General features: G+C 41.6%; 1 protein-coding gene across 3 annotated transcripts; it reads left to right on the forward strand.

Moving 5' to 3' along the window:
* The first annotated feature begins 976 nt into the window (after positions 1–976).
* Positions 977–18,826, forward strand: LOC124873746 (gastrula zinc finger protein XlCGF57.1-like). 3 transcript variants are annotated; one of them, XM_047374673.1, is made up of 4 exons: positions 995–1,407; positions 1,894–2,258; positions 3,603–4,320; positions 16,215–18,826. In XM_047374673.1, the coding sequence occupies exon 4, from the start codon at positions 16,310–16,312 to the stop codon at positions 18,035–18,037; it is 1,728 nt and encodes a 575-aa protein (XP_047230629.1). In that variant the 5' UTR covers positions 995–1,407; positions 1,894–2,258; positions 3,603–4,320; positions 16,215–16,309; the 3' UTR covers positions 18,038–18,826. The 3 variants fall into 3 exon arrangements, with proteins under 3 accessions (XP_047230630.1, XP_047230629.1, XP_047230628.1); XM_047374674.1 differs by lacking the exon at positions 16,215–18,826 and having other exon boundaries at positions 977–1,407; positions 3,603–4,318; XM_047374672.1 differs by lacking the exon at positions 1,894–2,258.
* The last annotated feature ends 703 nt before the right edge of the window (positions 18,827–19,529 follow it).

Here is a 19,529-nt window from a genome sequence, read left to right on the forward strand (position 1 = left end):
GGCACCTGCTCACAGTGCCAAAACCACTGGTAAATGGTTTACTGACCATGGTATCACTGTGCTCAATTGGCCTGCCAACTCTCCTGACCTGAACCCCATAGAGAATCTGTGGGATATTGTGAAGAGAACGTTGAGAGACTCAAGACCCAACACTCTGGATGAGCTAAAGGCCGCTATCGAAGCATCCTGGGCCTCCATAAGACCTCAGCAGTGCCACAGGCTGATTGCCTCCATGCCACGCCGCATTGAAGCAGTCATTTCTGCCAAAGGATTCCCGACCAAGTATTGAGTGCATAACTGTACATGATTATTTGAAGGTTGACGTTTTTTGTATTAAAAACACTTTTCTTTTATTGGTCGGATGAAATATGCTAATTTTGTGAGATAGGAATTTTGGGTTTTCATGAGCTGTATGCCAAAATCATCCGTATTAAGACAATAAAAGACCTGAAATATTTCAGTTAGTGTGCAATGAATCTAAAATATATGAATGTTAAATTTTCATCATTACATTATAGAAAATAATGAACTTTATCACAATATGCTAATATTTTGAGAAGGACCTGTATGTGACACAACTCAGCCTTGAAGGCGAAGGTGGAAGAGAAGAAGGTGGCGACCCCTGCTGACCTTGGGGCATCATGGCTAGATTGAACTGGATCTCCACAGTTTAGACTAGGAAGGAACATCATCACTTTCAGAACAAGTTTCTCACATTTTCTTCTATCATTTACTGATTCAATGACTCGATGTATTCTTTCCTTAGATGAAACTTTTTTACCAAGTTTGAGTAGAACACAATCGGTAGAGGCAGTGAGACACCATTAATGAAGGTCCTGGGAACTCAGTCTTCAGACCTTGTTCTGGTCTCACTGCCCTGGAGTCTCCTTGTTTTTTTCAGTGAGTTAAACTCATCACTCGAACCCATGTCAGCCTGTTCTGTTTGAACTCCTCCCTCATATCCTGAAACATGGAGCTAGAAGCCAAGATCTGAGCATTAGGAGGGTTATCAGTCTGGACTCCAGGTTCAGATTCCGCCTCCTTTGTTTCTTTAGAACATTGGTGGTCTGGAGGGAGAACCTAGCACCTTAGATGTTTGTCTCCATGGGTTCTGATCCACAGTAACCATGGATTAGCAGCGCCTTTCCCTTAGCATTAGCTGTTGACACGCTTCTGAACTGTAACTGGACGTCCAGAACCGAGAACTGATCTGAAACACCAACCGTATGTCTGATGAAAAGTTCCGACTCTGTTTCTGTCGGAGCTTCAGTGTGTGACACCGGACGGAAGTAGAAGCGGCGCTAGCTGGGTTAGCATCGTTAGTTTACGTTTTGCTGGGATTCATCTTTAGGAGAACCACAGATCTGAACTGGACCTGGCAACCTCCCAGAAACCCATCCAGAACAGGTATGGAGAGTTACGACCTGACCGTGAGCTAAAACCCGAACCGGCCCCGGAGGGTCCGGGCTCGAGTCGGACCGGATCAGATCCAGGAACGAGTTTTAGTCGGACTGTTTTCTGAAAGGTCCAGAAGGTCTTAGATCAGTTTAAGGTGGTGCTGCTCAGAGCTTCAGTGATTCTGTGGTTCTGGTGGAGACAGCATACCTTCCCTCCTCAGTTCGGAAGCAGTCCAGTTATTCCTCGGGGTTCTGAATATTAGTAAAGTATTTTATTCTGTGAGCATTTTCATCATGAGTATCATTAGAAACAAAGTTTGCTATTTTAATTAGAAAGAATAAATGAAATATGAGCCGTTTTCTGCGCTGGAAATGATTGATCAGGAAGTAAAATTTCATTTTATTTTATGTTCAGATTGAAACAATAAATAACTAAACGAGTGGCACGCAAAAACAAAACTTGATTCTTGTTTTTTTTCCATTTTCCTGACACCAGATCTTAAAGCCAGGACCCCAAATTACTGCCTGCAGGTTCTGGGAGGCTTTGACCCTTCAGCTCGGCCCACTTTGCGAGTGTTTCCATTCTTGTTTTTTCTGTACCGGTACCTGGTTGTTTGGTCCCTGGTCCTGAGCAGGTCCGATCGGGGCTCAGTCGGGACTACATGTGACGTGAACAGACTGCTGTCCACTGACTGGCTGTGGGACCAGGAAGAATGAGAAGGTTTTCCTAGAGGCAGTGCAGGGAGAAGACGGCTGGAGCGGGTCAAACCCAAATATAATTTTATTATTTACTAATCATAAACCAGCCTGAAGGCTGAAAGAAAAGAAAAGGGACACATGGACGTCCTGAATGACACGCAGGTAGGGGGCGCTGTATTTAATAACACCCTAAACCAGCTGATCACACATAAAATCAGCTGTTCAGATGCACAAACATTTCGTCCAAAAAACAAACAAAACCACCATGAAGCAGCGGGTTTGGTTCTGACATTTATTGACGGACCTTCAGAGAACCAGCATCAGGAGGAGGGAGCAGGCAGAGAGCAGCTGCCCGTAATCAGACTGTCTGCATCGGGTCAAACTGGAGGAAGACCCGGTGAATCCATGGAGCACGAAGATCCAACATAAAACTAACTTCACTGCGATCAGAAGTCCATGGTTCTGGGCTTTAAAGTCCTGGTCCTCCTTGTTGCCATGGCTGAGACAAGAACTTCCTCATAAAGCCCAAAATGTTCTTCAGGCAAACTTTGGAGCTTCACCATCCAGACAGCAGCGTCTCTCCTCTCTGCTTCTCCTGCCCCCCCTCACATCAGAACCTCTGAGCCTTATTTATAAGTTCTGGCTGGGCTGTGGTCCAGATAATTATCCCAGTGGAACCTTTTAGACATAAAAAAACAGACATAACAGACATTAGTATTTCGTTTACTGATATTTTTATTTTATTTTTAATTATTGTTTCACTCAAATTGCTTTAATGTGACACTAATGTTAACAGCAGCACAGTGACCTGGCTGGAGGCGGGGCTTCAAACCAGATCTCCAGCCATCAGTGGGTCCATGGAAACAACAGGTTCTGTAGGAGCAGAGAGACACCGAGTGGAGTGGAACCGTGTCGCCTAACTAGAGCCAGTGGAAAAGGGACATTAGTCCTACAGAGGAGGGTTGTGTTGTTGGCGTGGTTACGGTGTGGCTAATAGGAAGGCTGGGTTTAGACTGGGTTTAGCCTGAAAGTCCATATGTCCTATCTCTGTTAGCAGCTTGTTACTCATTAAAACAACTGTCCCATCTTTAATGTTTAAATCTCTGCTGATTCCCACTGCTGAGATTTTACTCCCAGAAAAACAGAAAAGGTTTTTTTGACCCAATTATTAAAGTAGATTAATTATAAAACTTCAGTCTCAAAAAGGGTGGGTCTTCATTGGCTGATTCAGTCAGTGGTTCTGACTGGTGGCTATGGTTTATTAGAATATACTATAATCTGAGACATTTTTACCAATATGTTATTTACTAGCAGTGGACATTGTATTATGGTGAATGAGTTAAAGCTGCAGAATATGTTGACATTATTAGCGTGTGGAATAATATGTCATGTTGCTGTCTGCTCAGCCTGGAATCTCTGAACCCTGATGGTACCAGCTCGCTCCTGTCTGTCTGCTCAGTGATGAATGAGATGTTCTTCAACTTTCGTCTTTCTGTGGTCTTTCAGGAGGTGTGCAGCTTTCATTCTGGCTTTAAGCCATACTCCAGGGACATCAGAGCAGGCCACGTCCACCGAGCTGGTCCCGCCGAACTGATCCCACCAAACTGGTCCAACCGAGCTGGTCCCACCGAGCTGGTCTCACCGAACTGGTCTCACCGAGCTGGTCCCACCGAGCTGGTCTCACCGAACTGGTCTCACCGAGCTGGTCCCACCGAGCTGATCCAACCGAGCTGGTCCCACCGAACTGGCCTCACTGAGCTGGTCCTACCGAACTGGTCCCACCGAGCTGATCCAACCAAGCTGGTCCCACTGAACTGGCCTCACCGAGCTGGTCCCACCAAACTGGCCTCACCGAGCTGGTCCCACCGAACCGGCCTCACTGAGCTGGCCTCACCGAGCTGGTCCCACCTAACTGGCCTCACCGAGCTGGTCCCACCGAACCGGCCTCACTGAGCTGGTCCCACCGAACTGGCCTCACTGAGCTGGTCCCACCGAACTGGCCTCACCGAGTTGGTCCCACCGAGCTGGTCCCACCGAACCGGCCTCACCGAGCTGGTCCCACCGAACCGGCCTCACCAAGCTGACCCAACCGAACTGGTCTCACCGAACTGGTCTCACCGAGCTGGTCTCACTGAACTGGTCCCACCGAGCTGATCCAACCGAACTGGTCTCACCGAACTGGTTCCACCGAGCTGATCCAACCGAGCTGGTCCCACAGCCACAGGTGAGCATCTTTACTGCCAGAGGGTGTTTCCTGCAGGTAAAACAATGATATTCATCACAGGTTCATCGCCAGGGAAACAATTTTAGAAAACAAAAATACAAAATGGCGAAACTACCAAAGCATACAGTGGCTCTTAAAATTTTACACCCCCCGTTAAAACTTCAGGTTTTGACCTAAGAATTAAGACCATAATAAATCATTTTCACCCTTTTTCTCCATTTAAAGTTTCATTTATGGTTTTTAACTGAAAAACCAAAGAACAACAGCAGTAATGCGGTTGCTTCAGTCTGGGCAACCTTTAACTAGTCATTTGTTGAAGCAGCTTTTCATTCATTGTCAGCTTCTAGGCTTCTTGAGGTCACCCCTGCCCTCAGTTTTAGTGACAATAATGAAGCTGGAACCATGTTCAGATGTACTGGTAGGATCTATTGTATAAAGGTATCAGTCAGGAGAAAGCTATAAAAACCTTCTATAGCATCAAAAAACAACAGTGATATTTTTCTGATGAAACTTCATGACTGAAGCTGGAGCGGCAGCAGAAGACTCAGACCAACATAGACTGGTTGTGATCTTCATATGACAACAATCTGCATCCAGTATTTTCTCCGCATGTCTGAGCAAAGCAGTTGGGTTATGAGACAGGCAACACGCAGGTTTGGCTAACATCTCCCCTAACCTTGTTGGAGCATGGTTTATGGTCTGAAGTAGCATTCTCCATATAATAAATATTAATCCATACAATAAAAAAATAATTCTTTAAACGTACTCATTTGAATCGAAATAGATACAAGCTGAGCCGTTTTAATCTCCACAAGTTGGCCTACAACTCCCCAGAGTAGATTCTCCTCCCTGATGGTAGCTGGGCTACAGCCCTGAAGGAACACCTAAAACATCTTAAAAGGCTCAGTTAAGCTCCTGTATCAGCACTGCCATACCGTTAGCATTAATTGTCTTTCAGTGTTTAACCCTTTCTCTCTCCTAGACATGGCTACTGACTGAGCTTCTACTGTGACTAACTCTATGTTCTCTCTTTCAGACTCTAACCTTGAAAACTGGATCAGAGTTTATCTGTTCTTTCTTTCTAGATGAAACGACTAAAGGAGCTACATCCATTAACATTTACTTTTCCTTCCCATAGAAAGTACTCCTGGATCAGTGCTTCTTTGTTCTCTTTGTGTCTCTGCTCTGTTCTCTCAAACCTCCAGTCGGTCGTGGCAGATGGCCGCTCACACTGAGCCTGGTTCTGGTTCTGCTGGAGGTTTCTTCCTGTTAAAAGGGAGTTTTTCCTCTCCACTGTCGCTACATGCATGCTCAGTATGAGGGATTGCTGCAAAGTCAACACCAGTGACTGTCCACTGTCTCTACATGCTCATCCAGGAGGAGTGAATGCTGCAAGTCACTGACTGGATGCAATCTGCTGGGTTTCCTTAGATAGAAAAACTTTTTATCCAATTTGAATAAATAACTGAATCTGACTGAACTGTTCAATGGTTAGGATTCAGTTTTATTTATATAGCTCCAATTCACAACACATGTTGTCTCAAGGCTCTTCACAACAGTCAGGTTCATACATTCCTATTAATCGTAACCATTGAACAGTTCAGTCAGATTCAGTTATTTATTCAAATTGGATAAAAAGTTTTTCTATCTAAGGAAACCCAGCAGATTGCATCCAGTCAGTGACTTGCAGCATTCACTCCTCCTGGATGAGCATGTAGAGACAGTGGACAGTCACTGGTGTTGACTTTGCAGCAATCCCTCATACTGAGCATGCATGTAGCGACAGTGGAGAGGAAAAACTCCCTTTTAACAGGAAGAAACCTCCAGCAGAACCAGAACCAGGCTCAGTGTGAGCGTCCATCTGCCACGACTGACTGGAGGTTTGAGAGAACAGAGCAGAGACACAAAGAGAACAAAGAAGCACTGATCCAGGAGTACTTTCTATGGGAAGGAAAAGTAAATGTTAATGGATGTAGCTCCTTTAGTTGTTTCATCTAGAAAGAAAGAACAGATAAACTCTGAGCCAGTTTTCAAGGTTAGAGTCTGAAAGAGAGAACATAGAGTTAGTCACAGTAGAAGCTCAGTCAGTAACCATGTCTAGGAGAGAGAAAGGGTTAAACACTAAAAGACAGGGCCATGCGGATCATCTGTAGAAGGTGAGCATTAAGTTGTTGCCAGCAGAAGCTTGGATGATGCCCCTCTCCAGAAAGGTGTCACAGGTAGACACAGAGCCAGGCCAGGTGTAGCTTCTAGGAAGAGAAAAGAGAGAACAAAGTTAATAGCTGAAATAACAGCAAATAATGCTAAATTGGAGAGTAGTGTGAGAATGTAGCGAAGAGGGTGAAAGTGGTCATTATGTCCTCCAGCAGCCTAAGCCTATAGCAGCATAACTACACAGATAGCTCAGGATAAACTAAGCCACTCTAACTATAAGCTTTATGAAAAAGGAAAGTTTTAAGCCTAGCCTTAAAAGTAGACAGGGTGTCTGCCTCACGGACTAAAACTGGGAGCTGGTTCCACAGGAGAGGAGCCTGATAACTAAAGGATCTGCCTCCCATTCTACTTCTAGAGACTCTAGGAACCACCAGTAAACCTGCAGTCTGAGAACAAAGTGCTCTGTTAGGAACATATGGACCAATCAGATCTCTGATGTATGATGGAGCTAGATCATTAAGGGCTTTATATGTGAGGAGGAGAATTTTAAATTCTATTCTGGATTTAACAGGGAGCCAATGAAGGGAAGCTAAAATAGGAGAAATATGATCTCTCTTTTTAATTTTCATCAGAACTCTTGCTGCAGCATTTTGAATCAGCTGAAGGCTTTTAACTGCATTTTGTGGACATCCTGATAGTAAAGAATTACAATAGTCCAGCCTTGAAGTAACAAATGCATGGACTAGTTTTTCAGCGTCACTCCTGGACAGGATATTTCTAATTTTGGCAATGTTCCGGAGGTGAAAGAAGGAAATCCTAGAAACCTGTTTAATATGGGATTTAAATGACATGTCCTAGTCAAAGTTAACACCAAGGTTCTTTACTTTATTAGCAGAGGTCAATTTAATGCCATCCAGGTTAAGTGATTGACTAAGCAGTTTCTTTTTTAAAGACTCCGGTCCAAAGACGACAACTTCTGTCTTGTCTGAATTTAGAAGCAAAAAATTTAAAGTCATCCAAGTTTCTGTCAGACAGATAAGATTTAAACCAGCCTAGCGCTGTTCCCCTGATCCCTACAGCATATTCCAGCCTTTTTAAGAGAATATTATGGTCGACTGGATCAAATGCAGCACTGAGATCTAACAGAACCAGAACAGACACAAGTCCATTATCTGAAGCCATAAGAATATCATTAGTGACTTTCAGCAGAGCTGTTTCAGTGCTATGATGAGCTCTGAAACCTGACTGAAACTCTTCAAACAGGTCATTGCTGTATAAATGTTCACACATTTGATTAGCAACTATTTTCTCAAGAATTTTAGATAAGAATGGAAGATTGGATATAGGTCTGTAATTTATTAAATCATCTCGATCAAGCGAAGGTTTCTTAAGTAAAGGTTTAATTACAGCTACCTTAAAAGCCTGTGGTTCTGATCCATTTACTAAAGATAGATTAATCATATCTAAAATGGGGCTGGTAATCAGAGGGATCACTTCCTTAAATAATTTGGTTGGGATTGGGTCTAACATACAAGTTGAAGGTTTAGATGAAGCTAATATTTCTGATAACTCAGGAAGCTCCACAGGATCAAAACAGTCCAAACACAGATCAGGTTCTACAGTTATTTCCAATGTTGTCTCACTTGCTGAGGATGAAGTAATCATCTTCGGGAGTATGTCAAAGATTTTATTTTTAATAGAATCAATTTTATTTAAGAAGAATCCCATAAAGTCATGACTGCTGAGAGCTAAGGGAATGGATGGCTCAACAGAGCTATGACTCTGTGTAAGTTTAGCAACTGTACTAAAGAGAAACCTAGGATTATTCTTGTTCTCTTCTATTAATGATGAGAAATAAGCTGTTCTAGCTTGGTGAAGTGTCTTTTTATACAACAGTAGGCTATTTTTCCAGATTAAGTAGGAATCCTCTAGGTGTGTAGAGCGCCATTTTCTCTCCAATTTTCTAACATTGTGCTTTAAAGTACGCAGCTCTGAATTAAACCAAGGAACTAGCCTCCTATGAATAATTACCTTCTTTTTCAAGAGGGCTGCATTGTCTAATGCATCACACAATGATAAAGAAACACTATGAACAAAAGAATCAATTTGTGAAGGGGCAGAAACATAATGATTGCCCTCCACTGTGCTTTTCAGTGATAATGAGGAAATTAAAAGTGGAACAGATTCTTTAAAGGTTGTTACAGCATCGTCTGATAATGATCTACTGTAATGAAATTTACTTTCAAGTGTGGAGTACTAGGTTAAATTAAACTCAAAGGTTATTAAGAAATGGTCAGACAGGACAGGGTTATGAGAAAATATTGTTATGTCTTTACACTCAATGCCATATGTCAGCACAAGGTCCAGAGAATGAAGACAAAGGTGGGTAGGTTTGTTAATGTTTTGTGCAAAGCCAATTGAGTCTAAGATACCATTAAACGCTATATTTAGGCTATCACTTTCAACGTCAACATGAATGTTAAAATCCCCCACTATAATAACTTTATCTGTATTTAACACTAAATCAGATAAAAGGTCTGAAAACTGATCTAAAAATTGAGAGTAAGGACCTGGTGGACGGTACAAAACAACAAACAGAAGAGGTTTTAGTGCTTTGCTATTTGGATGAGAAAAACTAAGGATTAAATATTCAAAAGAGTTGTAGCTATTGATTGGTCTGGGACTAATCAATAAATCAGACTGAAAGATGATTGCTACTCCTCCTCCTCGCCCAGTAATTCGAGGAATGTGAAAATTTAAATAATTAGTAGGAGTTGACTCATTTATAGTAACATAATCCTCTTGCTGCAGCCAGGTTTCTGTGAGGTAAAATAAATCAATCTCACGATTTTGATAACTTTTAATCCCCCATCCCTTATCTGCATATTAACCAAATATGAACCCGATAGCTCAAAATCCCAGGAGGAGTTTGTTAAAGTTCGAGGTGAGTAAATGTGAAAAATGGGCAACAATTTGACTTTGATCCAAAATATCCGACTTCCTGTGCATTTTAGGGCATACCCCCAAGAGACTGTTTTTCTTGGTTTGAGGAGCTCTAACTGTGTGCCAAATTTCTACGACTTACGGTTCTGCCTATCTCACGTTTGGGGGCGTGGCTAAGAGGTTTGGCCACGCCCACTAACTATGACATTAAGGATGAAGAATTTCACGCGGGGGACAATTTTGGGTAAAGTTTGGTGAGTTTTGGGGCATGGCAAAGTCCCCATATTGCCCTGCAAAGAGGCAACGGAAAAAATAAACAAAGAATAATAAGAAGGAATTCTTGCGATTACAATTGGCCCTTGCAGGTTTCCTGCTCGCTGCTCGGGCCAATTTATGTTTTACTTTGTGCTCTTTTCATAGCAGGGAGACGGTTCTGTTGAGGTTTTAGTCAGATCAGCTGTTATGTTGGGTAGAAGAAACGCAGCCGAGGGAACCAGTATCACAGCTGCACCACTAATACTAGTATTTCCTGATTAAAGCGGGACAAGAGTGAATTAAATGTGCTCTCTGACTTGTTGTGAAAAAAGTGCTTTAGCACTGGTTTAGCAGTGGAACCAGTTGGGTGAAGATAAACCACCTGTGGCTCAGAGGCTAAAAGGGACCACTGAACTGAACTGGAAACTGAACAACTCATCTGAACACAGCCTCCAGTCTCAGTTCTGTGTTCATTTCTGAAGTCGTAGGCTTGTAATTATCAGGGGTTGGTTTATGGATGGATGGATGGATACCTGCCTGGATGGGTGGATGGATGCCTGGATGGATGGAACATGGATGCTGTCCGCTGGGGTTGGAGGAGTCAGGAATGACCGTCAGGATCTGATAACCTCCAGTGTTAATCAGCACCAAACAGAGTTTATTTAGTGACTTGAGGAATCATCTTGGTTTGGAAGAGTTCAGTATTCGAGTCACAACCAGATGTTTCCAACTACTGGACCAGAAATGACTCGGGTCCTGTTTACACGACAACAATCCATTAAAAACAGGATATTTGTTCCTTTTCTGCTCACACGTCTACACGACGACGTTTTAATTACAATCTCTGCTCACATGGCAACAATAGATACATGAAGATGGTTTAATTTTCCTGCCATGCCACTAGTAGGCAGTATGTTCTCTGAAACTCAGCAACATGTACAAACACTTCCTGCTTACAAAACAGGGAAAAACATGACAACTTTGTTGGAGCTTCTTTAGACGTTCTCTAACAAAGTTCTCATTCAGAGTCAGCAGCAGTAAGTACTCTGTGATCAGCCATATTGTTATTGTTGATCTCTTCTTCTGTGGTTTTAAACTGGTTGGCAGCCGCTATGTTGTGCGTGTGGTCATTAATTTGTGCGGATTTCAGTCATGATCCAGGGCTTCCCGGTGAGAACGATCCCATTTTTCCTGTCTAGTCGAGAATGGAGAGCGGGAAAGCTATTACTCTCTATAAGGGAAAACTTGCGCTGTTGTCATGGAAATGACTAGTAGAAACAAAACTAAACTCTTTTGTTGTCACCAGAAAACGTCATGGAAACGGGGCCTAAATCAGTGGTTTTTCCCACCTAACTGGTCTCAATGCTAAACTTGTGGTAGTGCTTGCTTAGCTCCGGTTCTTTGTGTTTCCACCACCACAAACTCCAGCTCTGGTTCCAGAGAACAGGTTCTTTCTCAGCAACAACTCTGACCCCGGCCAGAGAAAATAACCGCTTTGATGAGAAGGTGGAGGTGAGTTGATGGAGACCAACAACCGCAGCTGTGTGCTCGTCAGCAGTGGTGCAGCATCAACGCCTGCAATCTCTCCATACAGTTCTTCTTTAAACAATACCGGTCGGACTAACCCAGGTACCGGTTCCCTCCTTCTAACTATTCATATTTGAACTGGATCATTCCCAACCGGTACTGTGTGCAGTAATCTACCGACCACCACCTTCTTGGTTGAATTTGTGCGTAAATATGATCAGATTTTAATTGTTGGTGATTTGAACATTCATGTGTTGCCCTGATGAGCTGTTTGTCAAGACTAGTTTTACTCAACTGAAAGCTGTTTGGCACTGATGGTGTTGTGAAGGTTTCTGTTAGGGTTCTTAATGACATCCTTCTAGCGAGCGACTCTGGAAGCTCTGTGAGTTCTAGATCTTACTGCAGCGTTTGATGCTGTGGACCACACCATTCTCATCTTCGTTCGGACCATTGGGATTAAAGGTGCAGCACTGGATTGACTTCGTTCTTATTTGAGTGACAGAAGGTTTAGTGTTAATATTAAAGATCTTTTGTCCACCTCAGACCTCCCATCTCGTGGGGATTGTCAGGGTCCAGTTCGTGGTCCTCTTCTTTCTTCTTTAAAGTTGCTCCCTGGGGTTTATTTTTAGAAAACAGAGCCTCTCCTTCCGCTGCTATGCAGACGATTGCCAGGTTTACCTGCCTCTAATAATCCATGCTCCATCCACCCCTCTACGTTGCCGTGAAGACGTTAAAGCTTGGCTCTAAATGATTTGAGCTCAAAATAGCCCCAGCTCTGACGATGGTGCAGCAATGCTTCTCAATGATCTTCCTGGTGTCACATGGATCATTTTGCCCAGGCCCAGACAAACAGGTCTGACAGCTGTGCATGACCTGATGTGAGGTCATTCTTAAAACTTGACCTAACAAATTAGAGACAAAGCATTACATTTAAATCCAAAGTGAACCAGCAGTTACCTCTCCCTTTTTATGTTTGAACTTTTCTTTATTAATCCTAACTTCAACTGCCTCATTAAACATCCTCACTTTATCTTTTATTTATTCATTTGATCAGGGAAAATGTGCAGGAAAACAATAAAGTCCAACAGAGTGAAGATGCTCTGCACCAGGTTCTAGCTTCTCAGTTGATCTGCAGTTCCTGTGGCGAAAAGGAACAGAGAAATCAAGATAAGATGCAATACCTTCCAAAATCCAACAGAACAGAAATAAAATAATAAAACAGATCATAGAATACACAAACATTCATCAAGGTACAAATACATCTTAAGAATAATTGATGATCACATGAAATCCATGTTTTTCTCCATTGTGGTTTTTAGGTGAGTATTCTTTTGTGATTATCAGTTTTATGCTGATATCTTTTATGATTTAAAACTGGAGCTTTTTCCAGTTTAAATTCTGACAAACGACGTGAACATGATTAAAGGAACGGTCTCAGACAGTGAAGGAAGAACAGCAGCTAAACCGTCACCTGCAGAGCAACCATGGTAACATCAGATTGGTTGGTGGGATGAAGGCGCCTTCTTGCTGTCTGTGTAGTGAAAGCACCTCAGGGCTGAAGTCAAGGGAGTCTCCAGGTGAGGTAGTCACAGCCCAGCATCAGCTGACTTGTCCAGGGGTGAGCCAGCTTCATTGAAGGACTGATTTGGTGATGATGTACGGTTTATCCTACCAAGAACCATAGGCAGATCGTGCAATAAAAGCCAGTGATAAATGTGATAGCAAGTCCAAAACAAGTCTTTCTATGAAAGTTAAACCATTTAAAACTAGGGATGAGTACCGAATTCGGTACTTTTCTATTTAACAACATAATTCCGTCGGTACCAGCGAGTACCAATTTACGTAAAATTAGTACTATGTTTCGGTACCTAAACGCATCATTGTGACACTGAGGGATTGGAAGAGTGGGCGGCTTTCCATGCTGGACATGAACACAGCATTTCACGCACAAGAGCGTGATGACGTCGTTAGCCGCTTGTACCGTCAACAAAGCAAGGCTGATAGATAGAAAGCGCTAGAAAGTTTGGCTCCACTTTTCAAAAAGCGATGCAGATTACGCTCGCTGTAACATTTGAGACGCAAAGTGCAAAACCAGCGCAGGAAATACTTCTGATCAGAGGAAGCACCTGGTTCAGCACCTGGTTCAGCACCTGGTTCAGCACCTGGTTCAGCACCAGAACTTTCTCGTCATCCTCAGATCTACGGCTACAACTCCTTCATTCGGCTGTTAGCACTTTCAAATGTGAAAGGGACCCATCCCAATTTAAAACTGCTTCAGTTTTTGTTTTATGAATCCAGATATTTTTGTGTGTTTTGTTCTACAATAGTTGAGTTCAGAGAAGCTATAATTGTTGCTTCATTTGGTGCATTTAATGTTTAATTGTTTGGTTTATATTACGGTAGTTAACCCAGAAACTGATCTAATGTTAACCACTGCTACCATAGACATGTGTATATATAAATATGTGCATTTATTAATATAGCCAGATCTAGTCCGTCTTTAGTGAATTACTTTGATAATCCAGATGTTGTGCTGGTTCTGTTTCCTGGTGGTCCGGTATGATTCATGCAGATTGACTCCAGCCGTGCTCCGGCATCCAGCAACAATAAACTCTGGTGGAATCAGATGGTCGTCTGCAGGCTGCAGCATCTGATGAAAGCTGACTTTCTTCTCCTGACTCTGCTGTGTCTCTCTGATGGCGACTGAAATATATCTACAGAAACATCAGATTCTTGGCTGCTGTCTGTGTTGCTGCCGTTGTAGCAGCAGTCAGTTTACTGCAGGGGTTCCCCTCTGATGTCATCAAAGATCGCAACAAAATCACAAGGGAGTTGTCGGGAAATGCCTTTTTAGGGAGATTTACGACCATATAGCTTAACAGCTGTTCATTTCAGTGGCATGAATTTACTTTTTAAAATATTTTATCAATGTTTCCTTTCAATAAATTTAATTGGATTTTTCATGAAAATCCGATGTCACAGGCACACACATGGTATCGGGCCAGATACCAACACCAGTATCGGTATTGGAGCATCCCTGTAGTATTCCAGACTAGAGGTAATAACGAAGTGATTCACCCTTTCAAGAGGAGCACTGTGAGGTAGACAGGGTTTGGTTTTAGAGATCAACGTTAGATGGTAGAAGCTGGACTGGACCACAGCACTAACTTGTTTATTTAAGTTCTGTTGGGGGTTATGATTATTGATTGATTAATCTTGATCAATAATTATAATTACAAATCATAATTTGACAAAATCAATTTCTTAACCAAAATCCTCATTTATGAATTGAGACCAGAGATGTTTCTGGTGTTGTACTTGCGGCTCAACGCCTTTGACAATTACAACCGCTAAATACGCCGTAATAATTAATATGTATTGCCGGAGATGTCACTGTTTAATCGACCGTTTCTGCCGAAACGTGTGGAACTTTAACCTTATCTTGACTGACGAATCACTTTTTGCACACAATGAACACAAAACGCTCTCTCTTTATCTATGTGAACATTTATTAATCTTCACCTACTTAACATGCAACGTTCTACAAACACAGGGGTAACACATCTAACTAAGCAACATTCAACAAACGGCAGTGGGTATGTATTGAGTCAACCAGCAGTTTATGGCAACGAGAGAGAGAGAAATAAATGAAGACTCCACGTGGGATCTCTTCTCCAGAGGATGCTCCAGTTGCGTGGTAACCGTGTCTAGATTTCCAGCTGAAAGCGAGTTTTCAAAATGTCCGCCTTCCTATATAGCGTCTTGTGACGTCAGACTTGGGACGCCCCATCATATCAGTCGTGATGCTTGACGGGATATGGAGGAGTGGACTGTCCTGGATACAAAATGGCCGAAAGCATCAGGAGGCCTGGTGTCTGTGCAAGTAGTCCAATATTCAGCAACAAGTGGTCCAACAGTTCAAAACCCAAAGATTTCCGACAGCAGTACAGCTGAAAGAATTTAAAGGACTAGTTGCACTGCTGCACTCGGTTAACATATCAATTATACCACAAACCATCACCTCAGTCTTCTTCCTATTCAGGTGAAGGATGTTGAGCTCCATCCACGTTTTGATGTGTTTTAAACAGATTAACAGGTTTCCACAATGAAAAGACAAACGATACTTTCTAGGAAGGTAAGGCAGGCAGCTGCTCTACTCTGAACTCATTTACTCACCTGAAAGGAAATTAAGCTGAAAGTGTCGCAAAGAAAAATAAGCCTTAGTCCAAATTCAGTGTCCTGTAGAATTTAACCCGCCCAGCAGACAACAACGCACCAGTACCGCTTTGACTGGAGTCTTGTTCCTCCCAGTCGTTGGATGTCTCTCAGCACTGCACGGAACCTCTGCTCCAACAGGCGCTCCTTATTGTGACACTCTCTGGATGCAGGGAGACTGAGACTGTTGTGCTGTTTGATTATCGCAGTGACTTGGTCTGACTGCGAGCCTAGATCCCTGGAATATCGCACCAGTGACAATGCATTCAAGCACAACTTGGTTAATAAATTAAAACAACTCTAAACTAATTAAAAAAAATTATCTACTAAATATTTTCACTGCCTTATTAAAAGAGTCCTCAACAACAATATTAACTGTTTTCAAGTAGTTTGTTGTTGTAAAATAATTTCATTAATTGACTAAATCAAAATGACTTGTCAGGCCTTCAAAAAACGACATTTTGTGTCTGTTGCTCCTTCCATTACATTTGGCTTGATTAGGTTTCAAACATTATTTACTGGAAGTGTATGATGATCTAAAGATCGCCATCTTTGTTGTCTTCACATGTGGTGTGACATTTATGCTTTATCATTATATGTCATTTTTCACATGTTAAATTTTGCTTTTTAATTAAATCTGGTTTCTGGAGATCTAAAACCCTAGAAGTAAAATGATCTATTGTCTTATCAGCTGATAACAACTGATTAAGAAAAAATATCCAAACATTTCAAAATTTTATAATTTCAAAATACATGTTTGCTAAAATCTCTTGAAATTTTTGTGTTCTTCATCTCCTCAGACCTCCAGCAGATTTCTTTTCTGTTGACTCCAGAGGTTTTTCTGAAACTGAGAGAGGAAATCACTCTGAACCTGAAGAAACAAAAGCCTCCCCAGATGGAAGAAGAAAAGGAACCAGATGCTCCAAATATCAAACAGGAACAGGAGGAACTACTCTTTAAACATTTAAAAAATGAACAACATGCTGAAGATCTCCAGATTAAAGAGGAACAGGATGAATACTGCACCAGTCAGGATGAAGTACAGCTCATCCTCAAGGAGGAGATGGATACATTGGTGAGGAAACCTGCTTGTGATATAAGGGACAACAAGGAACCGGAACAATGCAGGGACCGGGCCCAACACTCTCTTGTAGCTGAAAACCAGGAGCAGGAAGGAAAGAGAAAGAAAAAATCCAGACTGAGTAAAAATTCACACCCAAGGTCAAAGAGGAGATGTCAGATATCCAGACTTCAAAATGATGGTGCAGATATTTCAAAAAGTAAACGGCGCAAAAGATCTCCGATTCCCACAGAAAAACGTGTGTTTTCCTGTAAAGTTTGTGGCAAGAGTTTCATCCAAAGTAGCCATTTAAATAATCACATGAGATCTCATGCCAGTAAGAAACAATATCCGTGTGACGTCTGCGGTAAGTTTTTAAATGACAAAGGTAGTTTAACTGTCCACATGAGAACTCACACAGGTGAGAAGCCTTTCACATGTCCCACCTGTGGGAAAAGTTTTGGTGCAAGAAGCAGCTTTATTGCTCATGTAAGGACTCACACCGGTGAGAAGCCTTTTCCTTGTTCAAGCTGTGAGAAAAGTTTCATCGTAAAAAGTCATCTAATTACTCACATGAGAATTCACACAGGGGAGAAACCTTTCCAATGTCTCACCTGTGGAAAACGTTTTGGAGCAAAAAGTAATTTAAATACTCACATGCGGACCCACACAGGTGAGAAACCTTTCACATGTGTGAGCTGTGGAAAAAGTTTCAGTGTAAGGAGTCATCTGATCACTCACCTGAGAACTCACACAGGTGAGAAGCCATACTCTTGTCCTTACTGTGGCAGAAGTTTCAGTCTGCGAAGTCATTTAAATGTTCATATGAGCACGCACACAGGTGAGAAGCCTTTTCCATGTGTGGCGTGTGGCAAACGTTTTCGAGTACGAAGTAGTTTGACTATTCACATGAGAACACACACTGATGAGAAGCTGCACATTTGTGAAGTGTGTTGTAAAGGGTTCACTCAGAGTAGCAGGTTGGCTTCTCACATGAGAATTCACACAGGAGAGAGGCCTTTCCCATGTTTGACATGTGGGAAATGTTTTAGTGCAAAAACATATCTGAATACACACATGAGGACTCACACAGATGAGAAGTCTTACCTGTGTGTGATCTGTGGAAATAGCTTCAGTCGAAAAAGCAACTTGAACAGACACATGAGAACGCATACAGGTGAGAAACCCTATGATTGTGAAATGTGTGGAAAATCCTTCGGTTGTAGTGGGAGCTTAACTGTTCACATGAGATCTCACACAGGTGAGAAGCCTTTTCCATGTAAAACCTGTGGGAAAAGTTTCAGTGTAAGAGGTTATCTGATTATTCACATGCGAACTCACACAGGTGAGAAGCCTTTCCCATGTGTCACCTGTCGGAAAAGCTTCCTTTTAAGGAGTCATTTGACTCGCCACATGAGAGTTCACACTGGTGAGAAGCCCTTCTCTTGTGCAACGTGTGGGAAAGGTTTCAGTGTAAGATGTCATATGATGGCTCACATGAGAACTCACAAAGATGAGAAAAGTCTTTCTGATGAGAGGCCTGTGGGAAACATTTCAAAGTAGTTCAGATGACAATTCAGCAAACCGTTGGAAAGTTGGGGTTCGATTTTCAGTCAAAATGTCAAATCCTAGACGGGTAGAAAGCATTTCCTTAGTAACCCGTAGCTTTAACCAATGAAAGACATGAGCTTCCTCAGCTATGATCTGTAACCATGTCAGATTTGTTTTTCATTTGGAACGCAAAGACATGTTAAAGATAGTTGATGTAAAGAACTTTGCTGTGTATTTCTTTGTCATTTTGTGACAAATCTGCTGCTTGTACAGATTTTGTGATTTATGTTTATATGGCAACATGTCTTCTTAGGTCCTTTAAAGGCCTAAAGTTTATGGTTAAAGTTCTGGAGAACATTTTCTCTTGTTATCCACTTGAACTTGAACTCAGCATCCGAATCACAAAGCAAGTAGCACCAACAGTATATTAGCACAAACATACCCATAAAATTCTGCAGGTGTAATCATTTCAGTCTTCTTTCGCCTCAGAACAAAATTTTTCTTCCTCAGTATTGCTATCATGAGCACAACAGTTAACAAAAATCGGAGGAATAGAAAAATGTTTTCTAGAAATGAACCATGACTACTAAAGTTTTAAAGTAGCGCCCAAAAACTTTACAGCTTCTCATGTTTTTTAGTGAGGTATCTATATAGGGATCAAAACCCTTTTCTTTGTAGTCCACAGTGGAACATGTCTGATGCCTTTAACTGATTAACAATAAAAATTGTCTGATTGTACAGCTGCTACACGTCATCTGTAACTTTGGTATTTGATCAGTAATAAAAACTACTTAATTATGACTTTGTCTTGTTTTTTTCTATTGAATAAAAATATGTTCAGTATCTATCCCCCTGATGTCAGCGACACAACCCAAATATTATTGCTAAATAAATATAATTAAATATATGTGTATGTATGTATGTATGTATATATATGTGTATATGTGTATGTATATAAATATGTATATAAATATATGTGTACATGTATGTATGTATGTATGTATGTATAAATGTGTATATGTGTATGTATATATATATACAGGTCCTTCTCAAAATATTAGCATATTGTGATAAAGTTAATTATTTTCCATAATGTCATGATGAAAATGTAACATTCATATATTTTAGATTCATTGCACACTAACTGAAATATTTCAGGTCTTTTATTGTCTTAATACGGATGATTTTGGCATACAGCTCAAGAAAACCCAAAATTCCTATCTCACAAAATTAGCATATTTCATCCGACCAATAAAAGAAAAGTGTTTTTAATACAAAAAACGTCAACCTTCAAATAATCATGTACAATTATGCACTCAATACTTGGTCGGGAATCCTTTGGCAGAAATGACTGCTTCAATGCGGCGTGGCATGGAGGCAATCAGCCTGTGGCACTGCTGAGGTCTTATGGAGGCCCAGGATGCTTCGATAGCGGCCTTTAGCTCATCCAGAGTGTTGGGTCTTGAGTCTCTCAACGTTCTCTTCACAATATCCCACAGATTCT

The sequence above is a fragment of the Girardinichthys multiradiatus genome, chromosome 9 (assembly GCF_021462225.1).
Source record: "Girardinichthys multiradiatus isolate DD_20200921_A chromosome 9, DD_fGirMul_XY1, whole genome shotgun sequence".
Taxonomy (NCBI): Eukaryota; Metazoa; Chordata; class Actinopteri; order Cyprinodontiformes; family Goodeidae; genus Girardinichthys; species Girardinichthys multiradiatus.